Below are 12,652 nucleotides of genomic sequence, written 5' to 3' on the forward strand. Positions count from 1 at the left end.
CATTGAACCCATTCAGCTTGTAAAATAGAATACTCATCCTTTTGTAATGAGATTCCAAAAGATGTCTTTTGAGAGAACAACATTTTATCTGATGAAACTCTTTTATGTCTACATTAGTAGACGCTGTTTTTTCACCGATGAATTGTTCATGAATGATATTGAGTGTTGTACCAATTGGGGATTGTATGAATTGGAGCTCACGGTATTCTCCCAAGCTTTCTAACCAATCACGTAACGAACCCGTGGATCGGGCCATGAATTCACGAAGGACAGCTTGAGGTTGAGCATTGGGCTTCGTTCCTTGGAGATCAATCCATGCAGTAAATTCTTGAAGTCAAGCAGGCCATTTGTGACGGGGAATGTCATCAAATGTAAACCAAGATGCTGAAGATGGTTTTGTTGAGTGATCAGGAACTGGTGGAGGCATTGATGGCTCTAGTTCTATTGGAGATGCTTTATTTTCAGCATTAGAAGAACTGTCCTAAACAATAGGTGTGGCAGTTGAAGTGCTTGGATCTTCAGTTTTGGTGGCCATTGATATGCTTGTAATGTCAGCATATTCGGATTCAGAGTCAGTGGAGGTTTCGACTGAGTTTGTGGATGAGGAAGAGGATGACGGGTTAGACTCTGATGGGTTTGACTCATAGACTGTTTCGGGCTCAGAGGAGTCAGAAAATGTGTTTTGGACAGTATGATAATGATATTGATCCATTGGACTTTTGTCTTTTTTGGGAAGTTCAGGAGTGGCTTTTGGTGAATCTTCTGGTGGTACCGGAGGAACAGATGAAGATGAAGTGGCCTTTGACTTTGGTTCTGAGATCTTGACTTTGGATTTTAATTTTTTAGGTGAAGATGGCTTTGGTTGAGGAGTTGGTTGAAGGTGTGAGAATCCAAAGAACTTATTGCAAACAGGTTGTTGAGGTTTGGATGGTGTGTAGAAAGGTGCATAAGTTTCAAACATTGGAGGGGGTATTGGTGTGGTTTGTGTTTGAGTAAAAAGTGATGGACGAGCCTTTTCAGTATCAATTCATGCCAATTCAGCTTTGAGCTTTCACTCTGCTTCTTTTTATTAAATTCTGGACCCCCGATGTGGTTGTTAATGATTCGTCTGAGATCGGTGTCTAGCTCAGAGATACGATCTTGTAGATGTATGTACATCTGATCAAGACAATTACTGATTGAATCAACTTTAGTTTCTGTCTGAGAGACTTGACTGGCAACTGGATCAATTTTCTTTCCGAGTTGTTGAAGAGTTTGATTCTGAGCAGTGGCATTTTTGGTTTGCCAATTTAAAACATCTTCATACTGTTTTGGTTCTTCAAGCTGCCCAGAGGCTGTAACTGGGGATTGGACAAAAGGTTTTAAGATAACTCTAATTTCTGTGTCTGACTGTTTTTCAAGTGGAGGAAAGGATTCCTCATAAGATTGACTTGAAAACATTAGGCATGATCTTATTTGGTGAATAGGAGGTTTGGGATCTGGTGGAGGTTGTGGAGGAAAGGATTTGCAAGATGTTTTTGGATGAGAAGGTTTTTTCTTTTTCTTTTTCTTTCTCCTCATAACTTCCAAGTCGTCATCAACATCCGTGTCGTCTAAGCAAGGACAATGTGGATTGCACATATGGGCTTTAGGAACATCCCATAGAAAATGACCATTGATTTTGTCAGGATATACTGGATACCCTTCTGATGAGAAACCATAAATGGAAGTTTCTTTTCTTGACCAGTTTGAACTACTGTAATCATAGCAATGTAGGAAAGCTGTGAAGTGTCTAAAACAGGCTTGGTTTCAGGTGTTTGAAAAGATAGTTTGACTTGACCATTTTGTCGTCTTTCAAACGTGGCTTCTGTTGTTTGAACTGGTTCAGAGTTTTGGTGGAAATACTCATAGTTGGTTAACCATTCAAGAGGCATAAGTTTGAGCAATTCTTGTTTCTGGATTTGTTTGGGAATTTGAATGATGGTTGGAATTGTGTCTGTGTCTATGTCTGCTAGTATCATTAAGGCATCAGATGTAGTATGTGGTGTGGGAAGATCTAGTGTATGATTCTGTAATCGATACACTATTTGGTGGTGAAGGGTTGCAATTTTTTATGTGTGTGCTTGTTTTGCTCCTTGGCCTCAAACTCTATATATATTAAGTAGTTAAGATTTGTGGCATCATTATTTCTCATCTTTTTATATTCTCTATTATCTAATATATTGGTTGAGATTAAAAAATAATTACATTACAAAATATTAAAAATAGAAAATAATTATTAGATTACAAAAGATTACATGTCTCTTTCTCTTTCTATTTAAATTCAACAATATATAACCATTAATAATAATTAATTATAAATTTTGAAACATTCATTTATTTTATTAAGCCAACAACTAAACTTTAGTTGTTTAAAATACAACTAATTAATATAGGAAGGAAGGTTCCTTCATCTTCCTTCACCAATGTCACTAGGGCCTAATTTTAATGCCATAATCTCATATTTAATTATGTAACCTTTTGTTTAGTGTCTTTTGACTTCTTCAAACTCTATAAACATTAAGTATTTAAGATTTGTTATGTTTGAGTTTTTTTTTTATTATTTAACCAACATCCTCTTTAGAAATGTTCTTGTGTTTTTATTTTTGACTTATTTGAATTTTTAGTATTGTGTGCTTCATTGAGTACTCTTTATTCATGAGTTGAACAATGATAAAGATAGTTGGATGATAAGAGTTAAGCTTTGTAGGATGTGAGAGTCTGTTAATATCAAGAAGAATGGAGAATTGATTAGTGTGAACATAATTTTTATTGATAAAAAGGTTGTGTACACTTAACTATACTCATTAATATATATTTTTAAAGTTAACAAAAAAATAATTAACTTTCATAAATAATATTAGTTTTATAAGGTTGTGTCATCTTTAAAAAAAATCAATTTATATTTTTTTATCAGTTTCATCAAGTGTAAAGTAAAAAAAAAAAAAGATAATACTAAATTCTTTTTTTAAAACTGCACGAAGCGCGGTTCTATTTCCTAGTTAACTATAATAGGGAGATAGCCAGTTTCTTCTATTGAAATAAATATATACCACTAATCCCCCTATTATTTTTGTAATAGTCAATAACCTCTCATATAAAAAATTTAAAGAAACGGAAGTGTACATGATTCTTTTGCTTGATATTTTGTCTTGAGAATACTAAATGTATGTTTATTATAAGGAAAATTGTTTGAAAATAAAAAATAGTATAAGAAAAATATCTTACTATTAATTTTTTATTTAGACCAAAGCTTATATTTCTTACTTTTTGTATTTCAATTTTATTTTAATTTTTATTTGTATAATTTATTTAATTAATAATAAATATAGATAAAAGTGTATTTAAAATAAGAATAATTTTGTAAAATTTTGGTACCAAAAATATTATTGATTATTATGAAAACAATAAAGAAGTAAATGATATATATTTCTTATCAATCTCTCATTGCAATAACATGTAGATGTTAGACAATTTTCTTTTTATGTGTCATAATACGGGAAAATTAAAAAGATCACTTAAGTTTATATTCATTGCAGCAACGAGAAAAATAAAGTTTATGTTCACTGCAACAAGAAGAAAATGATCAACTTAAATTTATGTTCAGTGCGACAACGAGAAAATGCTCAAAATTCTCATGACGTCTGATGAAAGTACCTATTAAAATCCCCTTTCATTAAAATATTGACGATTAGACTCACTTTTTGACTTGGTCTTTGACCAACAACAAATGATTCATGTCAGAAGTTTAAGGGTGAGGGCTAATTAAAGTTATCAAACTACTTATTAAATTTAATTTATAAAATAAAATTATTATTATAAATATGGACATTAAAATATAACTTTAGTTAAATGAGCTTGTACTCTTTAAACCCATCAAAACATTTTAAACATTAGCTTTTTTATGATGTTAAGAAAATGTTCGGCAAAAAATTTGTAAGCAACCTTTATATGTGTAGATAAAAATAATCGGACATAAGCATTAGTCTATAATAAATAATTGACGAGTACTCTATATGTTTGGTTTATACATGGGAACAAATTTTTAATATCCAATTTATTATAGAGAAATATTTATTAATGGGTTCATAATCATATATAAATTTGGCTGGTTTAATAACACTATCATCTTAATAATTTAGTTTAGTAATTACCTTAAGTATTTAGGTGGGCTTGTTCAACATTTAAGGGTGAGTTTACTTTATAAAAAGATGAGGTTATTTACTTTTAAAAAGTGCTTTAAATACTTTATTACTAAAAAATAACCCTTTAATAAATGTTAAAAATAAACTATTGCTCAGCACACTTTTAAAAATGTCAAAAGAATCCTCAATTTATTTCCTTTTTAAAAAGCCACTGAGAAAGAAAATAAAATCAAATCAAAAACTCATTCAAAGTATATAAACTTGATTTACATTAATTACAATATAATTTTCAAATCTCAAAGTTAAGAAAATTAACTAGAGATTTCATAGTTCGTCTTTGCCCTCCCTTTATTTATCAAATCAAGGCCAAGTAGAAAACAACTTGCAGCTATTATTTGATGAGATTAAGGACAAAACTATCACAAGCGCATGCAATGAGGCATATTCATATCCTATTAAAGTTCCCATTAGAGTCATCGCAAAAGCTCGTGCAAAGAAATTCAAAGAAGCGCTCAATGGGCTGATTCAAGCCACTTGGGTTCAATCAAATTCGTGGAGGCCTATTGAAGGAATTGCACATGATATTCAGACCACCAATTGCGTAATTTAGGCTCCTGAAGTTTCCAAATAATCACTACCATGAGATCAGCAAGTTAACTTGCGTATTATGGCTGGAAAATATGCTACTTTTCTTTTCGGATCCTTTCTCATTTTTTGAGGTGGCAACTGGTGAGACGAATCAACTATTTCTCTTATAGTTTAAGGCAATAAAGCCATTTAAGAGACTTCCTTATTTGCTTTGGATTAGGCATTTTCTTTAGGTAATTAATTCTGATTTGATTTTTGTTTGGGATTTATTTTCAAAAATTTCAAGGGCAATTATGGGATGGAAATTCTTGTAACCAGCCATATGTAATGTAAGTGCATCTAATAAGAAAGATAGATCAATTTTGATGTAATTGGCTTGAGAGTTAATTATCTTTGGTTCTTAAGCTATCTCTTTGAACTTATTAGATTTCTGAGGTGTTCAAACCCTTGACTTATCAATCAAAGCCCATTCATGGCTGATTGTGCGTCCTTAGATACCAAGGTTCATGCCTTCATTGAGCATTAGGTCATGGTTCCATATAATTCCAGTTCAAGAATTCGATCTTGAAGACTAAATCGATTAGGGTCGCGTCAATTCTTGGCGTGGTTCGTAACATTATTCATTATGGATTCCAAGTAATCATTATTAGGAGATAAAATCATTGATGAGATTACTCGCAGTGAAAATTGCACTAAATAAACCTCTTGTGTCACAATTCTTACTGGATGGCAAAATTCAGAAAATTGAGTACGAAAGTCTTCCAACAATATGTTTTGAATGCGGGAAGTATGGCCATGTCCTTAGTAAGTGCCCGGAAAAACATAAGACTACTGACCAAATAGAGTCCACTATGAAGGAACATGCTCTGGCGAACGTGGAAGATAAGGTGGCCGTTTCATCACGGACGGGGAGCAGTACTAGCAACGCCATGTACGACCCTTAGATGATAGTTTCTAAAAAGGAAGGTGTAGGTGTCTTAAGAAAGGAGATATGGGTAGAGATTCAAATCGTTTCCAAGAAGGTAATAATAGGGATGGATCAAGATTTTCTATCCTGAATAACGAGGGTATTTTAGAGGATGATATGAGTTCAAGTAACGGTATCTCTATTAATTCGGTGGAAGACTGTGTGCCCAACTTACCTTATAGAAACCAAACAAGAATCCATAAAGATACCTTTAAGGCTAAAAAATAGAGTGGAGGGAACAAGCATAGCCTAAATACTAGCCTTTCCAAGCTACATACTTCCAAAACCCATGTTTCAAAAGACTAATGCTTCCCATGCACTCACTGAAAGACAATACCACGTCTGTGCCCATTTAAAATCCTATGCCCTCATGTTAAACCAAGTACTCTCATGCAAAACCATCCCAAAACCAAAATCCAAAAAAATGTGTTGACCACCCTTGACCCCTTAAAACATTCGATCATTTCCTTTGCTACCTCAACAGATGAGAGAGCGAATATCTCTCTTACAACTAGGTCTAATCCTCTTTTTATCCCTCCAGCTAATAATGGGAGAGTTTCTGGAACCAACCCTCTTAGTGATCCACCTGATACAGGAGAGCATGATTTGGGGAATATTTCGGATGAGTATGACGATAGTGATTATATGGCTGACAGTGTAGAGGAAGAGGATGTTTCTTTAGATTCCACGGGCTCTCTAGTTGAAGAGGAGGAAATGTGTGTTGAGCAGCAAGTTGAAAGCCCTACACAGTAGAGGTTTGTTTTCCTTTTATCAAAAATATTTTAATGATATTCTCTATTATGTTTTGGAATTGCCAAGGCGCTTTGTCCCATGATTTTCAGAGGACTTTCAAGGCTCTTGTTCATAACTATAAGCCTATGATGGTGGCTCTGTTGAAACCTAAAATTAGTGGGAAGAAAGCTGATAAATTTATTCTTAGAAGTAGATTTGATAGGTCTTATCAAATTGAGGCGGTGGGTTTTTCGAGTGGGATTTGGCTTCTTTGGAAGGAAGGGTTGCATGTGGAGATTGTGGTGAACCATAATTCTTATGGTCTTATCTCTTGGATAACTGTTATCTATGCCAGTCCCATTCGTATTGTGTAATAATAGAACCTGTCACTTTTTCAAGGATTGGTTTTACAGAAATCAATTTTCGATATAAAATTTAGTGGCCTTAGTTTCACTTGGGGGAGAGGGACCCTACTTAAATGACTGGATAAGATTATCTGTAATGAGGAGTGGATGGCGAATTTTCCTAAGTCTCAAGTCTGACATCTCCTAAGAATCAGTTCGGATCACCGCCCAATTTTTTTCCATTTTATTAAGAATAGAACACGACACCATAATACTAAACCTTTTCGGTTTCTTGCTTCTTAACTTACAGATAGTATATTTCAAGAGTTTGTCTCTAATAACTGGAAAAATTATGAGAATTATTTGCTGGTTGCCAACAATTTCGTGAAAGTGGTTAGAAAGTGGAATAAAGAGGTTTTTGGCACTATTTAGAGACGAAAAAAATTGAATTTTAGCTAGGCTGGGGGGTATTAAGCATGCTCTAGAACTACACTGGTCGAGAAATCTTATTGAGCTAGAAGCCAGCTTAAAAGGGAGCTTGAGGTGATTTTATCTCAAAAGGAAAATTCTGGTATCAAAAATCAAGACGAGATTGGATTGCTTGGGGAGATCGAAATATGTCCTATTTCCGTCGCCAAACAATCCAACGACGGAGAACTAATAGAATTGATATGCTCAAGGATGATAATGGCAATTGGATTAGTGATACAGAACAAATTAAAAGATATGCTGTGGATTTTTTTACAAGACTTTATACGAAAGAGACGGGCTGTCATCATAATTATCCCTGTAAGGAGGACTTCTCAATATTTGAGGATTCTCAAATGGAGAAGCTCAACTAGGTTTTATCTAATGATGAGATTCGGCAGGCCATTTTCAGCATGCATCCTTTCAAAGCGCCTGCCACGTGGATTTGATGGGTTACACGCTGTGTTCTATCAATCTCAGTGGGATGTGGTTAGAGATTCAGTTTGTACTTTGGTGAAAAGGGATTTTACAAGTAGTACCCTTCCTAAGGAGATCAATAAGGCTTTGATTGTCCAAATTCCATAAACAAACCACCCGAGTAGTCTCAAGATGTATTGTCCGATTAGCTTATATCTTGTTATCCACAAGACCATCACCAAGATTGTGGCTAACAGGCTTAAGACAATTCTTCATGATTTGATTAGGTCGACTCAAACGAGCTTTGTATCAGGAAGACATATTACGGAGAATATTGTTATTGCTCAGGAAATTGTACACACTATGCGTCGTAAAAAGGGGAAAATTGGCCAAATGCTTATTAAGATTGACTTGGAGAAGGCTTATGATCACCCAAGCTAGGAGTTTATAAATGAAACCTTGCGAGAAATTCGTTTTCCCAATGAGATTATTCACCTCATTATGGATTGTATAACTTAAACTACCATGTAGCTTCTATGGAATGATGAGTGTATGGATTCTTTTTCTCCCTCAAGAGGCATCAGACAAGGCGACCCACTCTCACCATATATTTTTGTGCTTTGTATAGAGAGATTGGGCAATGGAATTAATCGTGTGGTTCAAAGTAGACGATGGCGCCCTATTCTTCTTTCCCTCAAGGTACCCCTATAACTCACCTATTTTTTGCAGACGATCTCCTCCTTCTTGCTGAAGCTTCTTGTGACCAGGCTAGGATTATCCAAGAGGTACTGAATACGTTCTGTGCTAGCTCGGGTGAGAAAGTGAATAACCAAAAATCTCAAGTTCTTTTTTCCAAGAATGTCAAACCGTCTGAGATGCAGAAAATTAGTAAGCAGCTTGGGTTTTCGATTACAATTGACTTGGGAAAATATTTGGGCATGCCGATAATTCATAAGAGAATTACCACAAGTACTTATTAGGGGATTTTGGAGAAGGTTGAATAGAGGTTAAATGGCTTGAATGCTAAACTCTTATCCCTAGCGAGAAAAGTTACTCTTACTCCATCAGTAATTCATGCACTTTCTATTTATTCCATGCAAACCACGAGGCTACCGAATGGTATCACTAATAAAATTGATCAAGCCTGCCGCGCTTTCATTTGGGGTGGCAATTTCGATCATAAGAGGATGCATCTAGTTCGGTGAGCTAATCTTTGTCAACCAAAATTATGTGGTGGCCTGGGATAAAAAAACTTACAACTTATGAATGATGCTTTGTTGATGAAAATTGGCTGGGGAATTCTCTCTTCTTCAAATAGTTATTGGTTACAAATAATTTGCTCAAAGTATGGATTTGTTCCGGGCTCCCCAAATTTGGTTTTCCATACCAGAAGCGGCTCGTACTTATGAAAGGCTCTAGGACAAATTTGAAGCAAGGTGCTTGGTGGCTTAAGGTGGATAGTGGGCAATGGTCAGAAAATTCATTTTTGGCGGGATATTTGGGTGGCTGAAATGCCCTTTTATAATCTATCTATTGCTCCTGTTCCTAAAGATATTGTTGAGGGATGCATAGCAGACTTTGTGACTTCGGAGGGATCTTGGCGTTGGAATCTCTTTGGCCATCTTATCCCCCATAATATTTTGTTGATGATAGCTGCGGTTAAGCCTCCAGATGCTCATAGCGGCAATGATCATTTCTATTGGGCCCACTCCCCTTTTGGTTATTTTATGGCGAAGTCAACTTATCAACAACTCAGTAAGAACGATCTCTCTCATACAAATCCTTGCTGGAAGAATTTATGGAAATGGAAGGGGCCACAATGTATTAAAATGTTTTTATGGCTCTCTGGTCAAGGGAAGCTCAAGTGTAATGCAGAGCTTGTTAAGAGGCATAGTTGCACAGATGCAACATGCCCTCAGTGTGATGGTGGCATTGAAGATGCTCTTCACACTCTTAGAGATTGTTTTGTGGTGAATAGGATATGGCGGGAACTCATTCCAAGTAGAGATTATGGTAATTTCTTTTCTATTCCTCTACGTGAATAATAATGGGCATTGGGATAGAAACTGTGAATGGGCCTGCATATTTGGTGTAGCTTTATGGAGGATTTGGTACTAGCACAACAAGTATGCTTTTGAAGGTAGTGCAACTAATGTTAATGCTATGGTGATAGATGTCAAGTCTCGAGCTGAGGAAATTCATAGAGTTTTTGACATCTTTGATATAAATAAGGGTAAGAGAGTGGAGAAGTATTTTGGTTGGTTGCCCCTGGTTTGGGTTGCGTATAAATTGAATACAGATGGAGCTTGTAAGGCATCTAGTTTAGCTTTGGTTGGAGGATTAAGTAGAGATGCTCAAGGGGGGTGGATAAAAGGTTTCAGCATCAATATTGGGATGTGTTCAATCACAAAAGCTGAGCTTTGGGGCATGTATCATGGACTCATTCTGGCTTGGAACAAGGGCATTCGGCTGTTGATTGTGGAGGCTGATAGTTAATGTGTTACACAGCTGATCCAAAGTCAAACTCTGTCCACTAATGCATCATCTTCTCTTGTCAATGGCATCCAAGAGCTCCTCTCTCGCAATTGGCAAGTTTTAGTGCATCACATTTATCAGGAGGCCAATTTTGCAGCAGATTTCCTTGCTAGTTTCGCACTCTCACGCCCTCTTGGGCTCCATGTTTTACCTACCCCTCCCCCGGTGTTGATGTTTACTTGCATAGTGATAGTTCAGGGGCTGCATTCCCTCTAGGGATGGCAATGGGGAGGGGAGGGGAGGGGAGGGGACCAATCTCCCCATACCCATCCCCGATATTTTGCATATGTCCCCGTCCCCTCCCCGTCCCCGTCATAATTGCTTGAGAGAATCCCCATCCCCTCCCCGAATAATAACAGGGGATCCCCAAGGGTCCCCGGTCCCCGAATAACTAATAGTCTAATACATTTTTTTATTTTCGATTTTAAATTAATCATATTAAAATAAACTCATACCGCTATTGTAAGCTCATAACCAACTTTGACAGCACATTAAGGCCTCCAATGTGCTTGGATGAAGTTTGTTATGGTATGAGCTCACAACTCTACCACTAGTGTTAAAAGCTGATTCAGAAGCAACTGTTGTAATTGGAATTGCCAAAATATCTCTAGCAATTCGAGCTAATGTAGGATACCTATTAGCATTTGTCTTCCACCAACTCAAAATATTAAAATCTTCCATCCGAGGTATAACTTTCTCATCCAAATATGAATCTAATTCATCTGCAACAACTGCACAATCTCCATTGTTTACATAATCATCAAAACCTGTCATCCATTTGGTTGCTTTCTTATAAGAATCCCCTGTAGATCTAGTAGAAGAGCTACTACTAGTATAATCAAAGTAATAAACAGTTGGTGAAAACTTCAATTAATATTCTTCAACTAATTCCTGGCAAAGGGTGACCACTTTCCCAACATACAACTATTTTGATATTTATTATTTTTAACAATATTTATAATTTTGTTATTTATTTATTAGTAATTTTAAAAATAAAAATAAAATTAAAAATTAAAATGGGGAAATGGGTAGGGGATGGGGATTCCACCTCATCCCCGTCCCCTCCCCGAATAAAAAGTTGGGTAAAAAATTTTCCCCGTCCCCTCCCCGAAAAAAAAAATGGGTATAAAATTATCCCCGTATCCTCCCCGAATGGGGAAAATCCCCGAGGGTACCCGTTCCCGTGGGGATTTTTGCCATCCCTAATTCCCTCGTTTTGTTAAGCTTTAGCTTTGCTAGGCTCGTTTTTCCTTTACCAAAAAAAAAATATATATTTAAAAAAAGGAATCTAAAAAAATTTTACACTTCATTCTTGGAAAACAAAAAATAACAAAATTAAAACAATACCAAAGTGCACCCCTGAATTTTTGGTCGCTTTCCCTTAAAACAATCATTCATAGTACAATGTTGTAATTTTATCAAATAAACTAAGCTCTAAAATAATAGTTATATTTTAAATATATTATTATTTTAACTATAGTAAATTGAATTGAATTATATTAGTTTGAATTTACAAATCAATCCACTAATGTTGAATTATGTGCAAATGAGATCTTGTGATTCCATGCCAACTTTTATGTAGGATGATTCGTTATATCTAAATTTGGAAATATTTTTGTCATTACGGCCTTGGTCGATTGATTTTCTAGTAAATTTCTTTAACTGTCCACCCGAGTCCTAATTTTAAGGGAAGTAGAGGGTTAAAAAAATAATTTAACTTTACCAACCATCCTACTTTCTAAAAAATAAATATTAAAAATTACAAATTTTTGAAAACCTTTTATCCTCGAATAATTATGTTTTCATATTAAAAAAAAAAAGCGTTACTCTCTAAACATCACTCAATTAGCTGTGAACACCCTTTACGTCCGCGATCACTTGAGTTCAAGGGAAAAAATAAATTAGGGAGTTCGATTTTTAGTCCAAAATCAAGTATTTCTTTTTAAAAAGAAAAAATGGTGAAATAAAACTCTCGAAAACATAAAGAAAAGGGAAGAAAATTGTTCACATCTCTTTCGGTGTATCTTGTTGTGATTGGCAGCTACCTTCCAAACTTTTTTAAAAAATAAAATATAATTAACATTTTTTAACAAAATAAAAAATCTGAAGTTTTAACAGCTACCATCGAAAATAGGGTCACACACAAAAAAATTAATAAACACAAAGAAAATCACATTGTTATTGTAGTTAAGAAAAAATCGGCTGTTTCATGGCTTTAGCTTCCGTTTCGGCCTCTCATCCAAATTTCAATCTTCCCATTACACGTTTGATAACACTGCTGACATCACCCACAAAAAAATTCACCTGCCCCCGTAATTTGTTAGTTCACAACGGTAACTCTTTGATTGATGATTTAGTTCCAATTTAACAAAGTCATTATAAGAGGAGAAGAAGAAGAAGCATACATAGTGTAACAAGAATCAAAGTAAGCAGTGTAA

At 35.2% G+C, this 12,652-nt stretch overlaps 1 protein-coding gene across 1 annotated transcript; it reads right to left on the minus strand.

Annotated features, from left to right (window-relative positions):
* Nucleotides 1-481: 481 nt before the first annotated feature.
* LOC107178794 (flocculation protein FLO11-like) lies at nucleotides 482-1,913 on the minus strand. Its single transcript, XM_015534395.1, has 3 exons — nucleotides 1,682-1,913; nucleotides 1,210-1,592; nucleotides 482-1,012 (listed from the first exon to the last, which is right to left on the minus strand). Exons 1-3 carry the CDS (start codon nucleotides 1,911-1,913, stop codon nucleotides 482-484), a joined length of 1,146 nt encoding a protein of 381 aa, XP_015389881.1.
* Nucleotides 1,914-12,652: the final 10,739 nt, after the last annotated feature.

Source organism: Citrus sinensis, chromosome 4 (genome assembly GCF_022201045.2).
Source record: "Citrus sinensis cultivar Valencia sweet orange chromosome 4, DVS_A1.0, whole genome shotgun sequence".
NCBI classification, from domain to species: domain Eukaryota; kingdom Viridiplantae; phylum Streptophyta; class Magnoliopsida; order Sapindales; family Rutaceae; genus Citrus; species Citrus sinensis.

Excerpts from the sequence above, each read along its gene's own strand:
- LOC107178794 (XM_015534395.1), bottom strand. The coding sequence starts at position 1,913 with ATGCCTCTTGAATGGTTAACCAACTATGAGTATTTCCACCAAAACTCT. Across the intron at positions 1,593-1,681 it reads TATGGTTTCTCATCAGAAGG|ACGACACGGATGTTGATGAC; the intron begins GTATCCAGTATA and ends GTCCTTGCTTAG. Across the intron at positions 1,013-1,209 it reads TTGATCCAGTTGCCAGTCAA|GCTCGTCCATCACTTTTTAC; the intron begins GTCTCTCAGACA and ends GATACTGAAAAG.